Genomic DNA, 21,404 nt, shown 5'->3' with positions numbered 1-21,404 from the left:
CACAAAAGATGTCTTCTAGTACGAATTGTTCACCGACGGATGTCGGCGGTGGTCCTGGTACACTATAGGGTTAGTTTTACGATTGCACGTCCCCGGGAACGTCTATACTACAATAACTTTACTCTTGTCCAGCTGTTCACTCGCTTGACGCACGTGCTCGCGAGCCCATTGATCCACGTGCAGAATATCTTCCAACGTGACACCATCCTTTTTGAATTCTTCCTTGTGTGCTTCCATAGCACCTTCAATCAGCTTGGGTATATCCAAAAAGCCGAGACCGACGTCGGCGCGGAACATTTCGTTGGCGGCTTCGTTGGCCGCGTTCAGGACCGCCGTCATGGTACCCCCCTGTCGACCGGCTGCGTACGCCAGCCCAATACAAGGATACTTGGCGTGGTCGGGTTTGCTAAACGTTAAAGAGCCAAGCTCGGCCAAATCCAACGGTTTATACGGCATTTTCAATCGGTGGGGCCAGGACACAGAATATACCAACGGCAGACGCATGTCGGCCCAACCCAATTGGGCAATGCAGGAAGTATCCTGTGTTTCGACCATCGAATGTACGATCGATTGGGGATGAATCACGATATCAATATCGTCGTAGCTGGCACCGAACAAGTAATGGGCCTCGATAACTTCGAGGCCCTTGTTCATCATAGTGGCACTGTCGAGGGTAATTTTCGCACCCATATCCCAGTTGGGGTGTGTCGTGGCCTTGGCCTGCACGGCACGAGGGTTGTCTTCGCAGAGACGAAAGAGCTCGTCTTTGGAAAAATCCCGAAAGGCACCACCGGATGCCGTCAAAATGACACGCCGCAATCCACCCGGGGGGACACCCTGCAAGCACTGGAAAATGGCACTGTGCTCACTGTCGGCAGGGAGCTGTGGAATGGGAAGATTAGACGCATGGAATACAAAGTAGCAGAGTTAGCAAATTTTCCGATGGGATCAGGCACATCAATACGTCTCCCGTCTTTGAACGCACCATGTTGATTCCGTATTTTTCCACGAGTGGATTAATGACGGGTCCGCCGGAAATTAAAGTTTCTTTGTTGGCCAACGCAATGTCTTTTTTCATTTTGATGGCTTCGATGGTGGGTTCCAAACCAGCCGCACCTACAATTCCAGTGACTACTGTATCGGCAGTGTCGACCGTCGCGGCTGCGACAATGCCCTCCTGCCCGGAAAGGATCAGTGGCATGGATTTACACCCTTCGTCTTGGAGACGTCGTTTCAATTCCTTGGCTGCTTCCGGGGTACTCATGGACGCGACTTTGGGAGAGTACTTGAGCACTTGCTGTGTCATGAGCTCTACATTGGTACCCGCCGAAAGCGCATCAACGACAAAGTTGTCAGGGCAAGCGTCGACGATTTCGAGTGTCTGGGTCCCAATCGATCCGGTGGAACCCAAAAGCGAAAGCCGTTTCTGGAAATTGCTGCCTTCCAAAGACTTGGACAGCGTTTTTTCTAAAGAAGCTTTGGAATTGACGGGAGCCGAAGGATCAATCCACCCTTCGCCGGTGCCTTGGGAACCGGAGACTAATTGCAAGCGTACAGTCGAGGCCGAAGTCGTCCGCGTCGCGGAGATACCAGTTGTCGGGGCAAAGGCTGCCGCCGAACCGACGATAAGAGAGACTGACAGTTCCGTTAACCGCATCGTTGCAACGAATGAGAAAGAGGCAAATAATGCGATGTAGGAGAGAAAGTGCGACTCGATAAGTGCAAAGGAACAAGCTGACTGTAGTACTGCTGATACCGACAAGTGCTCCGGATGATGCACGGGTGAGGCGATGGATGTCAAGCTCTGATCTCGCTCCGCCTCGGTTTACAATCGTGCGTATGGGCAACGCAAAAGGTTCAACTTGTCCGAACGTCGTCCGTAAACATGACTCGTAACGTCGCGATTGTGACCCAATCATTACTTAACGAGAAACTACGTGGTACCTGTCCTGGTCTGGATTTTGATAGGATTCAACACCAGCTTTTTGTCACCTGGTTCGTGAAAACGTTGTTCTTTTAGCGGAAAAGTTCCAAAACCGTCTCCACGATGGAATTAATTGGCCAGCTCGACACGTTGAGCTGATCCTCGTCAGGTCACACAGAGCGTGCATATATAATGGCTGACAGTCTCTGTTCTCAAAGTCAAAGCGATTGTCTTGCTGAACAAGCAGCGACGCTTGAAGTTTAGCCTTTCACCATTCCTTGGGGCACCACTTTCCTCTTCACGAAACCGTTTGTGGAGAGCAACCCCTTTTGCAGTTGACGGGATCAAATTAATGGTCGGGATTGCAAAAGTACAGCACCCATCGCTGCGATGACTCCCAATCCCAAGCATTCCCACCATCGCGAACGAGACGATTCGTACAGCGCCACTTCGACGACAACTACAACAACAAGAACAGCAACAACCCTTCGAAAGAAATCCGCGCGAGAACAACGCCATCGTCAGCAACAGCTCCCGTCATCGCAGTCCTTGCAATCGTACATTCCCGCCTATTTACGCCCGTTTGTGTTGCCGTATCACGGTGACTTTTGTTACACACCATCCTTCCATCCCCGTCTGGTAGCACAACTCATGGTCGAAGGATTTTTACCAATCGCCACGGAAGGAGTCCTTTTGCCCAAATTACACGAGCACCGTTGTGTTGTCACGTTGCCTGATCGGTTACACGTTTCCAAGTCCACTCGGAAGAAGGCCAAAGGCTTTACCATTTCATTCAATCAAGCGTTCGAGGAGGTCGTGGAAGGATGTCGAGCACAACACGGGCCGCAGTGTTGGTTGTATCCATCTTTAGTCCAAGCCTTTATCACAATTGCGAACAACGGGCACGGCATGCGCGTGCCGATCATTCATTCCGATGGAGAGCACCAGCACGCTTCGCCCCTGGAGAGCACGGGAAAGACGTGTACAATTCATTTGTACTCGGTCGAAATTTGGAACAACGATCGCCAATTGGTTGGCGGGGAATTGGGATACACGGTAGGTAGTGTCTATACTTCGCTCACCGGGTTTTCCGCGCAAGATTCTGCGGGTTCTGTCCAGTTGGCGGCTCTCGGACATTTGCTATGCCAGCTCGGATTCACACTTTGGGATTTAGGTATGGAGATGGAGTACAAACGAAATCTGGGCTCGCAGCTCGTGCCTCGGGCCGTCTTTGTGGATGCAATACACCGTGCACGGGAGGAAACTCGGGAAAGGCTAATTCTCACGGTGCAAGCTTGGGAAGGATCGTGCAATGTCGACAACACTGACCCTTTGCCCTACGACAATGCAAGAATGATCATTGATGGCGGCCGTCGTAAGCACACTGACGGTAACACGAAGTATGGTGTAGCAGATCAATGGAATGCAATGAAAGGAATATCAGTGACAGCTGCCGCAAGAAAGGCCGATGAGACGACATCACAGCTCTCAGCAACGTCCAGGTTGTGCCCTACCAATAGCTCGCACTCGGCGACCGAATAAAGATGCTATCGCTCGTGTGTATGCACTTTACCGAGTTCGTGTTCCCTCATCGACACGCTTTTTTTGGTGCCTTCAAATCGAGGTATTTGGAATTGAATAATTAGCCACAATAAGTAAACCTTGCAATAACGCAAAGGGATTATTTTTTGCTCATCCTAGTTTCGTGTACCATAGCCTTGCCCTATCCTAATTGTCCCAATTGCGCCAAAAAGGATCCGGCGTCCAAAAGCTCCGTGCTGCCGTACCCAATCTGTAGACGATCATTGGCCAGCATTTGCAAATTCTGGTACTCTCCATACGAGCCGCCGCCTATGACAAAACAAATTACGTTGCGAATTGCTGCTCGATTCATGCCACGTAGCTTGTGTATATCAACGTCTCCCTTGACCTTAGGGTCCAAATATAGATAAGTTTCATCCTCGCTACCCTGTGCCATTTCGCACAAATTTTCGACTACCACTGTGGCGTGGTGCTTGTGGATTTTACCCAACATGGAGGCCACACGATCCGTAGCCTTCGCCAATAAACCAGTAGCTTGCGTTGTAGCTTTGGCCATGAGGCTGCTCAGCATGGTGCTGGACGATTCACTGGCAGACGATGGCGTTTGCAACTCTTGCAACATATCAGTAGCAGAAGGAATCATATGCATAGACCGGAGCTGCTTGAGATACTGTAAAGCTTTGATTCCCGAGGCGAGACGAGTTGACGCCGTTTTGTCCTCCGCTCCCAAAATATCGCCAACTTGTTGCAAAGTCACTTTCACTTCTTCCAAGTCGGCAGTTTTAGCAGCCGTTGTTAAAGTGTACACCATCACTAAGCGGATCTTGTCGTCAATATTTCCCTTGGTTTCATCACTCACGAGGGCCAAAACCTCCTTTTTCGCTTTAGCCAAGTCGTTCCTGTACGCCCCAGTTGCCAAAGACGACTCGAGTTCGTAGAACTGAGGAACGTCTCGTGTGGCTACTTCATTCATGACTGCTTGTAGGATACTCGTGTGTACTTCTAGCTGTTTTTTACGATCTAAGAGAGCAGGTAATGAATCCACAGCATTCGCTAAATCGGTTGCACCTGAAGCCATGGGGTCGTTGCGAGCATCACTTCCTCCCGCTTTAGAGCGTATAGCTTGTTCTCTCGTGGTGACTTCCTGAAGCTCCGTGCCGTTGCTTTCGATGGCTTCTGGAAAGGGCTGGAACTTATGTGCGGAATAAAATGCGTCCTCGTCTGGATCCAAATCAAACCTCTTGAGAATTGTTTTCGGACGTTTGGCATCCGGATCTTGAACAACTTCAAATTCCACGCGGTTCGCCTTATGACGAAGAAGATCATCGATTAACGCCTGGTACGTACTGGTATGCTGAACCGGAGTGATCAAATCAGCATTCCGATCCAAAATAACAAGAAGTGGTCTCGTCAGAGAAGATTTATTCCTGAGCAGTGTTGGATGCTCAGCTATCATTCGATTCAATTGACGGGCCACCATTTCCGGAGCACCCCCCTATTCAAAACACGTGTGAGCACCAAATCAACGAAAGTCATAACAACTTGCTTCCTGTGGTCACCAGCTCCTCACAAGCCTGCACTTACCCGGGGACAACGAATCACTGGAATCTGTCCCAGCGTAGCTACTACCGAAAACAAGCCGTACGCAATATCCGTCATTGCCTGTTCCATCATTTCCTCAGTTGTTCCGGAACTATTGTAAGTGACATACGAATTGACTTTGTGCAAGCTAAATAGTCGTTTTTCCATACAAACATAGTCCAGATACTGGTCATGCACGGAAGCAATCGACTCTAACGATCCTGTCTGTACAACAAGCTTGGCAAATTCCTCCATCAGTGATCGATCAAGCTTCGTTACGAAATTTAAATGCGCGCGCCCGTAGAGACCCTTGGCACAGTCCTGCGCAATGATTGCCAAATTTTGCTTGGTCGGTCGACAAAAGTAAATGACCGGTACATCGGGGATGGGCTCACGCTCACTATTCAACAACAAGTGCAAGGTCACCCCCCGTCGTCGTAGCTGCTGAACCGAAAGAATCGGAGAAATGATTGCTTGGCAAGCTGCATCGTAAATTAGAATCTTCCACTGATTGTGGCTGCTTCCAGCGGGCGGCAGCGCGTACTCATTTTCGTACGCCGTCCCGTCCACTTCGTTAAAGGCGAGCATCCGGTGTACCGCCGCCAACTGCGCGGATTTTAGAGAGGAGTCCTTCATAGCTCTTGGTCACTTCTAAAAGCTGCTTGCTTTGTATTTCAAAGATCCGTAAAACACGGAGACTTGTTCTCTACTCAGAGCGATCCCAAATGCTTTATGACCTTGCCGCCTTGTGTACCGACAACCCCATTGACCATCGCCAGCGTAATCGAAATATAGCAGTATTTGCAGACATGCAATGTCAGATAAGAGATTTCATATCCCAAAATATGTCTTTTGATAAATATAGGATCGTATGCGACGGGAGTCCTTTTGTGCTTGTCGTTGACGGTCATTGCTTTCTGTTATACAGTTACAGCTACTCTAGCTAGAGAGGCCTTCAATTTGCACCACAGTTACTTGCAAAAACAACTTGTACAACATGTGATAGTATTTTTGTTGCGTAAAACAAGGTTTGCAAACGCAAAACTTTTACTTGTGTACAGAACAGAGACGAAACATGACAAAGTAGACAGGTTGCTGCTAGCCTCCTAAATTGTGGCGACTGTCCCGACTACCGCCATTACCAGGCCGACGGCGACAAAAAACCAGTCTGTCAATTTTTCCCACATTGAGAGTCTAGGCCCGAACATTTTGAGGTGCGCCGCTGCAGGGAATATAACACTCACAGACATAGTGCAAATCATACCAACTAGTGAGCATAACAGACTGAAGGACGGCACAAAAATTGAAACGCATAGTGCCAGGACAGTCATCACCAACTTGATTGTGGCCGAAGCAGCATCTACCAAGCGTTGACTCGTCAAAAACGGCGCCACAATCTCTTCAATGCCAAGCGCTAATGGGAACATGGTCAGAGTTACTTTCGAAAAAGCTGTAGACACCATAAGCCAGGTAAGGGCTTTCATTGCACGCTCGGCCTTGGAATTCTCCTCCAACGATAAAGTAACCTGGTCCTCCACCATGTCTCCAAACATGTAGTAGCCTGCAATGGCCACGGCAAGACAGCATCCAACCACTACGCTGAAAGTGAGCGTAACCATTTGTTCAAACTGCTGAGGTTTTTCCATGGATGAGTATATAGAAGGGACAATGGCATGGCCACTGAAGCAATACGCCACCAATCCAAGCGCAAGCGCGAGACCTTCTGGACGGAAATCTCCGTGGTATCCTCCTTCCATTTCCACACCTTTCTTCTCAGCGACATCTTCCGAGATGTCGCCCTCAATGATAGATGCAGCAACAACAGAAAAGACAACAGCAATTGTAGCGAAAGTACCAATCATGCTCAAGTATGAGAGAAGGGTCGGCGTTCGAAGAACAATGGTAGGAACAATTGACACGACAGCAACCATAATCATGTGGTTCGATACCGAAATCATTGGGAACAATTGATGTAAATGGTCTCCGATCGTTACAAAGAAAATGCAAACGCAGGAAAAGAGCTCGAAGTATAAAATGACGGAGAGTATCAAGCATCCGGTGTCGCCGAAGGCGGCGCGTGCAATATCAGGAAACGAGCTAATCGGAGGGAACATGCGTGCTTCGGGAACAGAACCAGGTTGCAGCGGAGACTTGAAAGGAGAGTCGAAAAAGCAATTGCCTGGACGAGGATCACCGTTGAGCTCCCGCCCAATTAAAATAGAAGTCCTCCATGTAATAAGACCAAAAATACAGAGACAAACAAAACCACCGAACCACCCAGCACTACGAAAAACAAAGGGAAGTCCAAGGAGACCCACACCCATTAAAATGTTCGCGAGATTGAAAGCAGCTTGTAAAAAAGACGATTTTTCTTCAATGCTCGCTTCTTCGACCTTTCTCTGCTCTTTTCGAAACCGCATCGAGGCCTTCTCCCGGGAATAGCCAGGACTCATTACTCCATCTTCCTCTTCTTTGTTCTGAAGAAGCTTAGCACGATAGTCTCGTGCTTGTTGAGCCTTACGTTGTTGCTTTAGTTGTTGGCCGGTACGAGCACCCAAAATCTCCTTTGCACTCAGAGAAAAGTCTAGGCTTTTTACTTTTGCTACACCTTTGAGGAATTCTCCGTCGCGATCACTGTGATGCCTAGTAGGTGGAACTACACCATGATCAGGGGTGTAAAAACCGCGATTCAAATTCTGCCGCCTGTCTAGAGCGAGCAGGGTTGATCCAGGCTTTGGACTTTTCGTATAAAGTTCCACTTGAGTTGGTCTAATAACTGGACTGGCCAACAAAGCGATCGATCTTTCGAACGTCGAAGGCCACGGCTGTTCCAGCTCCTGCCAAAGCTCCTGTGAATCTGACGTTCGCTCGCTGCTTACTTCATCCGCCGATCCATCATCAGCATCAACAGGGCAAGGTAGGAGTAAAGGAGTGTTCTCCAAAGGCTGTCCTTTGGAATTGGCGTTGGCCACGGTTCCATTCAAACCGGAATTTGCCATTGTGATTTACACGCCAACAAGGACGTTCGACTGGAACGAAAAGCCGGTATCTTTCTCAACTATTGTGAAAATTTGCGGGTTTACAATCCTCCACCTCACTAACTAGATTAATTCTTTTGGAAGAGACAAGGCTCTATATCCGTACCGACTAGCGGTAAAATACAGTTGATGTGATGGGCTTGAGGTTTACCGTTTGGTTCGTTACAATCAGCTTGGTTGGGTGGATTTGGCTTCATTTCTGTTTTGCATTTGTACGAAGTCTGGCTATGTTCCGATAATTCCATTACCCTCTTCCGGCATCGGCCTGGCCTCTCTTCGTGTAAAACGAATGATACAATTTCAAAATGATAAGACTGCCACAAGTTTGGGCTTAAACTCAAAATAGATTTAAATCGCAAAAAGAGCGATTCGTACTCACAACCTATCCTTGCGATCCATGCTCGCTAAGGAATGGAAGCCCTGATCTCGTCTAGCGCCGGAGCAGCTCTTTGCTATCCTTAGCTTTATCTAGAAACGAAAAGGTTCACGATTTCGCATTCTGCAGCTTCCATTTAACCTGAAAGGCCAGCCTCCTTGCTTGCATAATTCGATTGCAGCTAAACCTGTAATCGAGATAATCTACCTATAGGCGTTTGATAAACCAACAATGTGATTGCCGCTCCAAGGGCAACTCGAATGGTGTCAAAATTGCAACCTTTGCAAAATCCAACAAAACCTTCTTGTCTGAATACGCGCTTTATCGTTGTGAAAAGGCCTTCGTAGTTGCGTTCTACTGTCCGAACCTCGCCATCCCTAATCGAAATAATCCATTAGTGCTTCACAAACCACAAATATGATAACCGCTCCTATGGCATTTGAGCGGCATTGGGAATGATATCTAATCGAGATAATCCATAAGCGCTTCATAAACCACAAATGTGATAGCCGCACCAGGGGCAACTCGAATGGCATTGGGAATGCAACCTTTGAAAAATCCAACAAAGCCTTCTTGTCTGAACACGCGCTTTATCGTTGAGAACAGGCCTCTGTAGTCGCGTCTGACTGCCCGAACCTCGCCGTCAGCGGTGAATTCCAACGCATCCGACCTTTGCTGCATACGTGCCTTGATCGTTTGTAACGGATACGTCACTGTGCTTGCCGCACTATCGGCATTTGGAACTGACGGTGAGACAGGAATCGAAGCTTTCAAGAATCTGCTAAATCCAGATATACTTACATTTTTGCGACAGCCCCCATTGCCAGGTATCCAGCTGACTTTTGTAGTCTTTTCGTAATGCCTTGCGTTGCTCTTCCTGTTTCTTCCCGGTTTATCCGTTGGAAGCGAAAGTGCTTCTTCAAGTATTCATATACCACAAATTGAACTCCTCCGTGGGACGTTAATAACAAAGCTGGTCCGACACCCTTATAAAGAGCCAGTGGACCTTCCTCTCTCACAATAGTAGCTACTGCATCACCAATATTTCGATACGGCTTGATATTGAGCAGTTCGCTTGCTCTCTTCATTTGGAGTTGCATGCGGATCTTGATCAACCAGATCGGATTCGTCATTAAAACCATGACGCCACCAGCTGTACAGGCCAGGGCAAAATTATCGAGTGAACTCAATACGTCGCTTGCGGACTGTATAGTAGCGCTATTGGAACTACCACCACTCGAAGTTTGGCGATTCTTGTGTTCAACAAGCTGCTTTTTGAAGCTTTCGTAAAAGAAGAAATATCCTCCCCACGACACAGCGGATCCAATCACAGCCGGTGTCCAGCCGACCCACAATCCGCGAAACCCTTCGTGTTTCACAATGCCTTGCATCACACGAGTAGCTCCCAAACGCCGCTTACGACCATGTTTCTGATCTGAACCGACTGGTGAAGCAGGGGATTCGTTCACTTGCAGCCGGACTTTGATGACATCCAGCGGAAGTAGGAGCGTTGTGCTAACTACACCACCAGTGAAACCCGCAATGAGCGGACTTAGTGACTGAGAAGGCATCGTTTGGCCTTGCTGCACTCCAGATAGAATCAGCGTTAACAATGTCAAGTCAAATGAGAGTGAAATTTAGTTGCCGCTCTATATATTACATTAGTTAGTTGGAGACAGCAGTCGATTGCCGTGAAGCAGATGCCGAACGCTTTTGATAGCCAAAGAAAAGGGCGTCTTGTAAGCCTTTTCCTTCGACATCTGAACGACACGTTCGAAATGAAATTAACCCGGAAACTAGAATCAATAATGATATGTCGTATTTGCTATTCGACAGCCACTCCAAGATTCATTCTTGTGCATTGATAATTTATGTTTCCAAAAATGATTAAATAAAAACACAAACATCTGTCAGATCTTCGTCAAAGTGAGTCAGAAATTGTATTTTCGAGCACTTCGACCGGATCAATGACTTTGGATTGGCTGACGAATATCTCATATGGTACTAACATATGTGACGACATCATCTTTCACTGACGTGAACCAATCCTATTTACAATTTGCAATGACCCTTATCCATTGTGATTGAACTTACGTGTTCACTTTCAGGTTCAATTCTCATTGGAAAGCAAATTGTTCCACATCATACGCACACTTGGCTTTTGATGGGTCGCGTGGTTACGCATGTTGCCACAAGAAGGGTCGACTATACCTGCTATACGCATCCATCTGCGAAAAGTGGCCGCTGTCGAAGACACAGTGTTCACACTATTCTACCTTTCACGTACAATGCCGAGGATCCTTAGCCGCAGTACAACCATGTATCGCCGACAGGTAGGCGTGTTAAATTTGGGGAGCAAGTCCGCGCCCTCCGAGGCATCACTTACGGTCAATGATTCTCTGTCAACCCTCACCCAATGGATGTTTCCACGAGGAGAACGTCAAACGCCTCAGTCGTCTTCAGCCTCATCTACCGCCAGCTCTCCATCCTGGTCCAGCCGGCGCCACCGAGAAATAGCCGCTGTGGAGACATCGGAAAAGGAGAGCAGAAACACCAACGTCAAACACCTCACACGACTATCCCGATATTCAGAGTCATCCGTTCCGGCAATAGTCGACCACAATGATACCTGGGGTCAGTTCGTGGATACAGCAGAAGCTGAAGATGAGCTTATTCGACACAGCAAAGTCCTGTCGATGCGCCGTACGGCCAGCTGAACTGACGTGCCAAGCCTTAGGTTGAATTTGTCGTGTTTTCAACACGTCTATAACCCTCTCCCGCTCTTGCTTTTTTGAATATTACCTTTATCGCTATGCTTTCCCACATTATAAGAAAAATCCGTTACTTTACAATAGCCTTATGTGTCTGCCTTTGTTCGGCCTGAACTGAATTTTCGTTTTCTATGCCATGGCTAGCTATAGGTTTACGCGTTCCGTACAAAGCGTATTGTGACAGCAAGAAAATAAAATGAGAAAACTAACTATTAACTTTAATCGAAAACCTTTCACAGCAAAACGATGGTTTCCTTGTAATTTCCAAGCGAACATCTTCACTTGGCTGATAGTCTTTTCTGAGCTTTTTAGTATCCATCGTGAGCCGACGATTGCTAGTTTCCCACAGCGAACTGCTGGTTTGATGGTAGTGACTGTGACACGGTGCCTCGCAGGCTACCGAAGGTAGGTTTGGTGGGGTAGGGTCATTCGTTTCAGACGGTCTGGCCTTTTTGTCGATATCGAATCGCTTCCTTCGAGAACGTACTGTTGGAGTAAATCTTCGAAGCGATAATCGAATAGATGAGAACGTAGCGGCGAAAGACCTTCGAGGAGGAACTCTGCGCAACACCAATACGAGATTCCGTAACGCTAACAGCAGACCGCATACAATTGGTGGAATGCACCGATCCGAGTTCGCATCGATCAAATCCCTGCATTCGAGCGTGACACAATTACACTAGCTTGCTGCACGAGAACTTGGTTACCGTCTCGGCTAGTTGCTTCCAAAAATCTACTGGTATCAGAATCCGCTCCCCACGAGCTCTGGCTTGACTGTGGAAGAAATATAATTCTGTCGTCTTCCTGGACCCAAGCTGCAACAACATGTCGAAACACAAAACTCGCCACGCCAAAAGAAACACGACTAGCAATCATCAGCAAGCGTCACGAGCGTCGAAAATGGGATCCAAATCGTCGAGTCTCAAACAGGAGGACTCATCTTCGGAGGAAGGATCTTCTTCGGATGACGATGAGATGGTGTCGACCCGTGGATTCCTCTGTCGCCGCCGTCGTCGCCGCAGTAGGAAACAATCTACCAGATCAACCGTTGGATACTTGATTGGCTGCGCCTTGGCACTGTGGTTGCTCGAATTTCTTGTGGTACTCGCCCTGAAACGTTTCGGTGTCCTGGATCCTCGGTTTCGACTAGACGAGGCCGTGGCGCAGAAAGTACTTCCCCAACTGGAACAAGGTTGGAATCGACTGAACGAATCAATCCCTCCATCCTATCTCGCACAATTCGAACAGGGTTGGAGTCGCTTGAATCAGTCTATTCCTCTGTCGTATCTGACACAAGAAACGAAGCGACCAGGTTTTCAGCTGGCTCAAAAAGGCGCAAAAGCAAACTATCCTGTGGTCATGATGCCCGGCTTTGTCACATCGGGTCTTGAGGTTTGGGGCGGGAAAGAGTGTGCGCGCAGTCATTTTCGACAGCGCCTTTGGGCTGCTATTGGTGGAGCAAGGAGTTTTCTGACTGACCGGGAATGCTGGAAGGAGCATATGATGTTGAGTCTAAAGACCGGTGTCGATCCAGCTGACATTCGGCTACGAGCTGCCCAAGGCTTTGAAGCGGCGGACTACTTCATGGCAAACTATTGGGTTTTCGGAAAGGCAAGTCACATGCTCTTAGTTACAGAGTCAAATGCTTCTCAAGCTTGAATCTTATCGACCTCACAATACCGACGTTTTCTCTTGCGATGCTTCAGATCATTGAAAATTTGGCCGATTTGGGATATTCTCCATCCGAAATGACGATGGAACCGTATGACTGGCGCCTGGCGTTTCCTTTACTCGAAAAGCGCGACGGATACCTTACTAAACTACGGCACACAATTGAAGCCATGCACAAAACTACCGGGAAGAAGATTGTTTTAACCTCGCATTCCATGGGGGGAATGTTAGTCCACTATTTCTTTAAATGGGTGACGACGAGTGCATCGAAGGGCGGAGGTGGGGGAGGCAAACACTGGGTTGACGAGCATATTCACGCTTACGTCAATATTGCCGGTTCCCATCTGGGCGTTGTGAAAGCGGCAACAGCCTTGTTGTCCGGAGAAATGAGTGACACCATCCTCATGGGAACAATGGGCAGTATGCTGGAACAGTTCTTCGGACGACGACAGCGCCGAGATTTATGGACGACATGGGGATCGCTATGGACAATGCTTCCATTAGGGGGAAATTCAATCTGGGGTAGTGGTGCCGACATGTGCCTGAAACGTTCTGCGGAGGACCCAATGTGTCCAGAGGAAGGGTTGTCTCCATTAATGGTTATGACAGATGCAAAAGAGAACGCCAAATCCGAAATGAATGCAACGATCGACATAGATTCATCTCTCAAAGACTTCGCAGAAGACTTTGTATCATATAAATCGCACACGGCCGAAGATGTCGCCGACTTTCTCATTGGATTCGGTGCCGCACGCGGGCACGAAGTTGCCAACCCCAAAATGGTGTCTGTGTACGGTGACGACGAAAAACCGTCGTCCAGAACGTGGCACGACCCAACGCGAACTCCACTGCCTTACGCACCAAACATGAAGATATATTGCATGTACGGTGTGGGGGTTGCAACGGAACGCGCGTACTACTACCAGGGAAATCGCGAGGAGGCGAAAGATGAAGCAGGCCCAGGACAAGATCTTCAGGAGCCACCGGTCGTTCTGGATCCGACTGTAAACGATGCAGAGCGCAATGTAACCCACGGGATTCGTTACAGTGACGGGGATGGATCTGTACCACTTATCTCGCTTGGGTATGTTTGCGTAGACTTGTGGAAGCGAAGAGAGACTGGCCTGAACCCATCGCAGACAGCCGTGCATACTAGAGAATACCATCACAGTCCGGGTTTCTGTGTTGATGATCCTATGCGTGGTGGCCCTTCGAGCTCCGATCATGTTGACATCCTGGGCAACATGAACATGATGGAAGACTTTTTGAGGGTGGTCAGTGACTTTGAAATCTCCGAAGTAAATAACGACAAGATTTCTAGCGACATAAAGCATCTTTCGGAAGAAATCACCGCCCACAAGCGGAAAACAACGAAAAAGAAAGCCTGGTTCACTTTTTGACCTATTGCATTTTCATATTACAAGGATTAGACAATTGACCAACGACAGCGGACGCCTTAGAAACACGTTTTAAATTACATTAGCGACGCTTTTCTCTTTCTGTTTCCCGTCTATGCCGGCGCCGACTATGACTCTTCCGAGTATTATGATCACCACTATGATGACCGTTGACCTTTTCGTCAATAACTTCATAATCATCCACGGCGCGGCCATCTCCGGCCAATTCTTTTCCATCCTTGGATTTTTGGTCCATGTGTCGACGGCATTTAAACCTCGTCGCCAACCAGGAACCGTCGATATCTCGATCTTCGCCGTCGTCTTCCAGCACTTGTCCGTGATAGGACGGTGTCTGGTCATTCGCATCGTCAGCATCCTCGACTTGTGCCGCCCTACGAGCCATGCGTGATGCTAAGGAATCCTCCAACCCTTCCATGGCTGCCTTCCTACTTCCCAAAACCTGTTCCTTGACCTTGCTTTGAAACGACAATAGTTTGTTCATGGTATCCTCTTCACGCTGACGTTTACCCAAGCGTCCTTTGGTGTATTTGGCCCGACGTGCTTCCACGGCACTCTTGGCTACCTTTGCGTCTGTGCTATCAAGATGGCTCGCTTTCGAGATTGGCGCAAGCTGTTCGGATTTTGGAGAATTGATGGATTGGTCCTTGACTGCCTTACCGAAGGATTCGGCACTTGGTCGGTACTTCAAAGTCTGCTTCAATTGTTCCCCGTTGTCAGTCTCCAGACGAGGCTGGTTTTGCGTTGATTGCATATCATGGGTTTCGGGCGGCGTATGGTCCGTTGCAGAATCCTGGCCGGCGACCATCAATTCGACCTTGGGAGCATCGTGGCGACTCGTTGTATCCCGTTGAGAAAGCCGGGTATTCCCGTCTTCCATTTCGTCCCCAAACGATAGAACATTAATGTCTAGCTTGCCTTTACGTTTCTTCTTTTTCCGTTGGTGTTGTTGATTGCCTTCGTGGACTGGTGCTGAACGCCAGGGAACGACGGTGGCAGTCTCCGTCGACGGACGCAAGGTGACGTGCACGGGATTGTCCACAATTTTGACCGTTCGGACCCGCGGTGCGTGTTCGAGATCCACCGGTTGGGATGCGTTTAGCTGATCGTCCACTTCCACACCACCGATACGAATGGCGTTGAAAATGGTAGGACCCGATATGGTCCCGAACAATACGTGTTTGCCGTCCAAATAAGGCGCTTCGTCGAGCGTTACAAAGAACTGCGGCTGCAAGTCTTCGACAGACTCCACCGCGGTAGCACTGGCACTTGCACTACCACCATTGTTCCGGTCGTGATCGTCATCTAGATTCAAAGCCATAGCGACTTGTCCCCGATGATTGAATCGCAACCGTGAATGCAATTCGTATTTACGGCGTTCCAATGCGTAGTCGGCGTGGACAGCCTGTCGGTAGGCTTTCCTGTCGTCCCTCGAAGAATCGTTGATTTGCTGACTGTTGCTGTCGACTTTGTTGTTGCGGTGACTGGCGACTTCCGACTGTCGCATGGCACCCGTTTGGATGAGAAACCCGGGTACGATACGGTGAAAAAGCATGTCATCGAAAAATCCGTCGATGCAGAGCTGCAGAAAGAATCTCGTCGTTTCGGGACATTCGTTGCACCACAGCTGAATCTCCAAAGGCCCGTGTGTCGTTTCGAAAATCACCCGACCCGACGTTGCGGGCTCGGTGGCGTACACGCTGCTCATCACGGTACGTAGCGTGTGCGTATGTGTGTCTATCTGTCTCTGTGCGTATGTACCAGTCCGAAATGAATGGATTGACTGTGCATGAGGATCCTATGATCCGATCGACTCCACTCCAATGTCCTGTGCCGAAGGGTTGGTTGTCTCGTGCAGGGGGGGGCAAGGCTGTGTCGGTGTGGACCATTTCTGTGAATGTCGAACAGTAGACCGTCCACAATTGGAATCCTATGTTTGCACATACTTTTTTCACGCTAGTGTTAATAATGGACATTCGAACATAGTCGTAGACGACACAATTTCGTGTCGTTGTCGCAGGCGTCCATTTATCGACACCACTACCTATTCGCTACTCGCTGCACGCTGGCTGACTGTGGGGACGTGACATTTACAAACGACAAGGAAGGAATGGGAGAGGAACCGGAACCGGATCCTGCCGACACCTACCGTAAACAACACTACCATACAGACACTCAAAGCTACAACAATCCAGTGATTGTCTCTTGTTGTGTTTCCTTGTTGAGGCTTGGTGTCGATCATGGTTGCCAATAATAACACCAGCAACAGCACCATCCAGGCCGAAAGGACAACGCAAGCTACCGAGGCTGCTCCCGTTCCCGATCCCAACGTTTCCTCGGTACGCGATGCCGGCGTCGCGAAGAAACGGAAACGACCAAAGTCTGCGGTGACATCCGATCCTACGACAGATACAACTATAACGAAGAAAAAGAAGCGAGTGGGGGCCGACTCTGCGGTACGCAAGGTCAAAGTGGTAAAGAACGTTTCTCCCCAGAAACTATCTACCACAACATCAACACCCGCACCGACACGCATTTTGATCATCGACAATGGTGGAGACACGTTGAAGTACGGTTGGTCGACGGACACATTGCCGTCCTTGATTCCCAACAAAACGGCGCGCCTACCGCAACAGTGGACTGTTCTAGTCGGTGATCAGTTATCCACCGTTCAGAATCCCAGTCAGCTCATTGGTGTCACTCACTCGACCGAACGCGGTGTCGTTGTTAATCTCGGCAATCAGGTGCAAGTCTGGAAGCGTCTCTTGGATCTTTTGCACGTATCGGTACCAACGCATACCGAAACAGCTCAGGCGTTTGGTTGGAAAATCGCCGCCCGAGCCAGAGCCGCCGATCCGGACACTCCCGAGATTCCCGCCGCAACGTGTGCAGTCCTGCTAGCTTTGGCCCCGCACACGCCTCGGATCATGCTGGATCTCATCGTACAGACTTGGCTGGAAGACCTGGGCTTCGCGCACGTCGGACTCTGCGTATCCGCCGTCGCCGCGGCTCAGAATGTCTCCAACGATTACGATACCTGCTGCGTCGTTGATCTCGGCTGGAGCGCCACACACATTGTTCCGACTCACCGACAACAGGTACTGGACTCACGAGCCATCCGGCGAGTCCCAATTGGCGGTCGGCATCTGATCAATGCTTGGAAACACTTTTGCTCCTATCGACAATGGAACTTGATGGAGCAGGAATTCATTGTACGCGATGTTTGGGAGCGGACGGCCTACGTCTCCCTCGATTTTCATACCGAAATAGCTTTGGCACGACGTCTCCCTGCCGGGCAGCGACCCTACGATCGAGAGTTTGTTTTACCGGATTTCCAAAAAACCACACAAGGACGAGTCCAGTTGCCCGCCGCCTTGCAGCTACAACAACCAGAACAAGAAGTAGAACAAATCAAAACGCTGGCGGCCAAGGATGAATTTTTCGATGACGAAAGTGTCGGCAAGGATGAAATATTTGGCCAAACCAACAACGAAGACGACAGCGGCGACAACGACGATGCGGAAGATTCTGAGGATGAGAGTCCCGAAGATAGACGACAGCGCTTACTACGCCAACGGAAAGAGGAAGAACGACAACGAAGAGATCAGGAAGAGGAAGAACAAATTTTGAACGTAAGTGTGGAACGCTTTACCTTCCCCGAAGCCTTCTTTCGTCCCTCCGATTTGGGACTGCCACTTGACTGGGCCAGTCTTCCGCAGGCGATTGTGCAATCCATTGGAGCGTGTCCAGAATCCTACCAGCCAGCTCTGTATAAGACGATTCGTCTGATTGGTGGTCTTGCGCTGCTTTCAAACATAAAGGCCAGGTTACTCCATGAAATTCGCTGCCTGGCTCCCGCTGAATACGATATTCAGCTGGACCTTGACGATAAACCCGTGGCAGAGGCATGGCAGGGCGCGCGGAAGTACGCGGCTACGGTTAGGTATAGGATTTGGAGCATCAGCAGAGACGAATGGGAACACATTTCGAAAAGACGATCATGGGAACGGCTTCTCGTTGTACAAGGAGGTCTGCTAGTTTAAAGTATCGTTTTTGCATTGAATTCGAATGGAAATTTTCTGTAAGTCGATGAGATGCCTCAAATTCTGCTCTCGGATAAATCATGCAAGCATGGGGCTACCACAATAAAGTGATGGCCAGCCCGATTACCCCGGTGGCCAAAGTGTGTGTAAAACCCAATTCTCTCACATTGCTGGCCAGCGCCAGGGTCAACACTGGCGACGTTGAGGCAACTACCCCGCCAGTAGGGCTAGATACATCAAAAGCAAGTGGGGCACTTGAAGGGGTACAAAATGGGCTTGATGTTCCTGCAATAGCAGCCGTAGATGGCATGAAGTCAAGGTCTCCGTCTCACCCTGAGGGCCAAACTTAGTGAAGGTTGTATCGCCAAAGTCTCCCACAACTCGATCCACAAGACTTCCATCGACATACATTTCATATGTAAAATTTTTCTGAGATCTTGCTTCGTTCATCCGACCACTCCAGGACAGGCAATATACTGGGCTAGTATGATTCAGGCTATTGTGCAATCACGTTGCAGCGTCGGACTTACGCGACATCAAATGTTTGACGCGCGAGAGCATCACAAGTGGGGGGAACGGGAATACGCCTCGAAAGGACTTGTGAGACGAGTTTCACCGCAAGCATGCCTCTCCCTCATACGTAAAGGACGTGGTACGAGCACTGAAAAGAGAGTTCTTGCTGTTGGTACTAGGTTTTTCTACAGATATGGAATGGGGATCAACACCAGCACAGAGAGTACCAGAGTGCAAAAATGCCATTTGTTTCTGACACCGCTTGGGAGCTCAGGTTCTGTATGACTCAACCCAATCGGCACTGAAGTGATACTTGCTACTTTTGGGACATGTGGTGAAGTCAGAGTTGGTATTGATGTCGCTCCTATCTCACCAGCGATTGGAATTTCGGTTACTGTTCCGCCCGGGTTTTTTGTTGGAGATGTGCTTGGAGCTGCAGAGGAAAGAAGAACGGGAGCAATAGATGGAAGATTTGTTGGCATCAACGTTGGTGACAGAAATACGGGAGAGACTGTTGGAGCGGTTGCCTCCGCCCTACTTGGAATACGACTCGGAGCGTCTATGGCGTCTGGAGGGCCAAACTCAGTGACGGAAGATCTACCAAAGTCACCCACAACTCGATCCACAAGACTCCCATCAACATAGACTTCATAGGCACCCCCCTCCTCGAAACCGTCCTGAAGCGTGTCGAGAAAGACCAGGCGATACGTTCCACGAGGTGCACAAAAATCGACACGCAACTGGTCTTGCACTATCCCTGTCAGCAGGCTATCAAAGTCTCGAGTAGAGTTGAGCAGGACTTCATCTGCATCGTTGAAGAGGTAAAAGACATTTTCGCGCTGAAAGAACCGGTTGAACTCGACCACGATTTTAATCTCCATTTCGTTCGACTGGCAGGTCTCGTTGTGCTGGCGATACAGTAGCCATTGCGTGTACATACGCTCGTACTGTCCGCACGTAAACTCACCAACACCAGGAGGCCAGCACGCTTCGTCACTGACGTAATTCATGTAATTGAACACGGGGTCGCTTCCGGCAAGGTCGGGGCATGAGTCCGGCAAGCTTTCACCTTCGTAGTGAGTCAATGAGCACTCGTACAGAGACTGGGACGATCCCGCTTGCGTCGGAGTATCTGCCACGAAGTCGTTCTCGTTAGATGGCGAGCAAGGATCACTGGCGCTTGCTGATTCTTGGAAGGTGTGGTACAGTCCGAGCCAGTGTCCAACCTCGTGCACCAACGTTAGGCCTTCGTCATTTTGAGGAAACCTGTTGTCGAGAAGGAAACGGTATAGTGGTAGAACGCGGTCAGTGTATGGATACCGGGCAAAGATACAGACCGGCAAATCTTGTTACATACCCTCCTCCGGTGAGTGTACTGTAGTTTACGTACACGCCGTCAATATCGCGATTCGCCTGCTGGTAGCTTGGAAATACAGCAGCTCCCAGGATATCGCAGTTTGTCGTGATTTGTCCAGTCCGTGGATCGGCATCGTCGGAACATTGTGCGTACGTTAGAAAGACGTTTAGTGTGGTGGAATCACCGGTATGTAGCTCTTTCACTACACTGTCGTCATTGAAAATGCTGTTGATGTCGAGCTGAGCGAACGAAAGATCTGCAGATACGCTGGGGTTGATAGGATTGGAGTTCCTCCAGGTAAATGAGAAAGGAGATTCGGCAAAGCGCTCGTTCAAGACGCGCATGTTGTCCTCGATCAAACTATAGATTTCTGCTACCGTCGAAAAATCGCCCCGAATCAGCGTGGGGTCCTCTCTCACAAAGCGAGAAACGCTTTCGATTGGTTGAGGTAGAATGTAATCACTAGTGCTCGTCTGGGGAATCGCTGATAGATGAAAGTATACGTCGATGTCAACGCATTGTACACACAGCTCCTCACATGAATCGGCAATGAGCTTGCGTCCGCGCTCCGAATGCTTGAAATTGTGAGTGCGCAACTGATCGAGCTTGAGCTCGAAAGATGAAGGATCATGAGTTCCGCACTGCATATGGGCTGCCACAGACCTCCTAGCCATAATCAAAGCCATCGAGAGCAAGCAAAAGAAGTGAAACATCATGTCTGGACGACTCATTTCATGTTTTTTCGAAAGTACTATCACCGGGGTTTGCAGATTGGAACGACTGAAGAAAAAAGTGCCAATGGACAAAGCCTCGCCAAGTCATTTTTTCGGGTACAAACATTTCCCCGTACACATGTCTTAGGACGTGCGTTATCCTATGATGAATAAAACTTTATCCACCAAATACTCTCGAGGGTTTGACAAAAGTCCGGGACTGTCCCCGATCAAAAAGTATGATGTGACCGTGAATACGGCAGTCGGGGCCCCATATAACAACCACACCGCACGGCACGGCACGGCACGTTCCCATAAACGACACAGATCCAACAGCATCGACCTTATTTCCAGTATCCATCGTAGCAGGTGCCTTACTACACAGCACAGCAAGTTACATCAACTACAGTTTTCGTATGGCATCCTCCAAGGATAAGTCACCGGTATTTCCCGTGGGGCC

General features: G+C 49.1%; 10 protein-coding genes across 10 annotated transcripts; 4 read left to right on the top strand and 6 right to left on the bottom strand.

Annotated features, from left to right (window-relative positions):
- Nucleotides 1-19: 19 nt before the first annotated feature.
- Nucleotides 20-1,765, bottom strand: DXR (1-deoxy-d-xylulose-5-phosphate reductoisomerase). The gene is made up of 2 exons (XM_002176918.1): nucleotides 986-1,765; nucleotides 20-882 (listed from the first exon to the last, which is right to left on the bottom strand). Exons 1-2 carry the CDS (start codon nucleotides 1,655-1,657, stop codon nucleotides 103-105), a joined length of 1,452 nt encoding a protein of 483 aa, XP_002176954.1. The 5' UTR covers nucleotides 1,658-1,765; the 3' UTR covers nucleotides 20-102.
- An 810-nt stretch (nucleotides 1,766-2,575) lies between these two features.
- On the top strand, nucleotides 2,576-3,163 carry PHATRDRAFT_9223 (predicted protein; the record flags this gene model as incomplete). Its single annotated transcript, XM_002177456.1, has 2 exons — nucleotides 2,576-2,794; nucleotides 2,867-3,163. Coding segments are annotated over 2 exons (516 nt in total), but the record flags the coding sequence as incomplete, so codon positions are not given.
- Nucleotides 3,164-3,647: 484 nt separating this feature from the next.
- Nucleotides 3,648-5,766, bottom strand: SLY1 (predicted protein; the record flags this gene model as incomplete). Its single annotated transcript, XM_002176917.1, has 2 exons — nucleotides 5,051-5,766; nucleotides 3,648-4,961 (listed from the first exon to the last, which is right to left on the bottom strand). The coding sequence occupies exons 1-2, from the start codon at nucleotides 5,681-5,683 to the stop codon at nucleotides 3,648-3,650; spliced, it is 1,947 nt and encodes a 648-aa protein (XP_002176953.1). The 5' UTR covers nucleotides 5,684-5,766.
- Nucleotides 5,767-6,153: 387 nt separating this feature from the next.
- PHATRDRAFT_9355 (predicted protein) lies at nucleotides 6,154-7,410 on the bottom strand (the record flags this gene model as incomplete). The annotated part of the gene is made up of 2 exons (XM_002176916.1): nucleotides 6,154-7,166; nucleotides 7,242-7,410. Coding segments are annotated over 2 exons (1,182 nt in total), but the record flags the coding sequence as incomplete, so codon positions are not given.
- A 1,513-nt stretch (nucleotides 7,411-8,923) lies between these two features.
- Nucleotides 8,924-10,129, bottom strand: PHATRDRAFT_17914 (predicted protein; the record flags this gene model as incomplete). The annotated part of the gene is made up of 3 exons (XM_002176915.1): nucleotides 9,727-10,129; nucleotides 9,302-9,666; nucleotides 8,924-9,179 (listed from the first exon to the last, which is right to left on the bottom strand). Exons 1-3 carry the CDS (start codon nucleotides 10,030-10,032, stop codon nucleotides 8,924-8,926), a joined length of 927 nt encoding a protein of 308 aa, XP_002176951.1. The 5' UTR covers nucleotides 10,033-10,129.
- Nucleotides 10,130-10,779: 650 nt separating this feature from the next.
- PHATRDRAFT_32365 (predicted protein) lies at nucleotides 10,780-11,178 on the top strand (the record flags this gene model as incomplete). The annotated part of the gene is made up of 1 exon (XM_002177455.1): nucleotides 10,780-11,178. One exon carries the CDS (start codon nucleotides 10,780-10,782, stop codon nucleotides 11,176-11,178), a length of 399 nt encoding a protein of 132 aa, XP_002177491.1.
- A 1,314-nt stretch (nucleotides 11,179-12,492) lies between these two features.
- On the top strand, nucleotides 12,493-14,303 carry PHATRDRAFT_8860 (predicted protein; the record flags this gene model as incomplete). Its single annotated transcript, XM_002177454.1, has 3 exons — nucleotides 12,544-12,861; nucleotides 12,939-13,431; nucleotides 13,522-14,264. Coding segments are annotated over 3 exons (1,554 nt in total), but the record flags the coding sequence as incomplete, so codon positions are not given.
- Nucleotides 14,304-15,426: 1,123 nt separating this feature from the next.
- Nucleotides 15,427-16,072, bottom strand: PHATRDRAFT_17909 (predicted protein; the record flags this gene model as incomplete). The annotated part of the gene is made up of 3 exons (XM_002176914.1): nucleotides 15,811-16,072; nucleotides 15,597-15,723; nucleotides 15,427-15,554 (listed from the first exon to the last, which is right to left on the bottom strand). Coding segments are annotated over exons 1-3 (471 nt in total), but the record flags the coding sequence as incomplete, so codon positions are not given.
- A 783-nt stretch (nucleotides 16,073-16,855) lies between these two features.
- On the top strand, nucleotides 16,856-18,298 carry PHATRDRAFT_3281 (predicted protein; the record flags this gene model as incomplete). The annotated part of the gene is made up of 3 exons (XM_002177453.1): nucleotides 16,856-17,078; nucleotides 17,166-17,638; nucleotides 17,933-18,298. Coding segments are annotated over 3 exons (1,062 nt in total), but the record flags the coding sequence as incomplete, so codon positions are not given.
- Nucleotides 18,283-20,917, bottom strand: PHATRDRAFT_43196 (predicted protein; the record flags this gene model as incomplete). Its single annotated transcript, XM_002176913.1, has 2 exons — nucleotides 18,283-20,140; nucleotides 20,232-20,917. 2 exons carry the CDS (start codon nucleotides 20,915-20,917, stop codon nucleotides 19,060-19,062), a joined length of 1,767 nt encoding a protein of 588 aa, XP_002176949.1. The 3' UTR covers nucleotides 18,283-19,059.
- Between the last annotated feature and the right edge of the window lie 487 nt (nucleotides 20,918-21,404).

Source organism: Phaeodactylum tricornutum, chromosome 1 (genome assembly GCF_000150955.2).
Source record: "Phaeodactylum tricornutum CCAP 1055/1 chromosome 1, whole genome shotgun sequence".
NCBI lineage: Eukaryota > Bacillariophyta > Bacillariophyceae > Surirellales > Neidiaceae > Phaeodactylum > Phaeodactylum tricornutum.
This window is presented reverse-complemented; position numbering and strand designations above follow the sequence as displayed.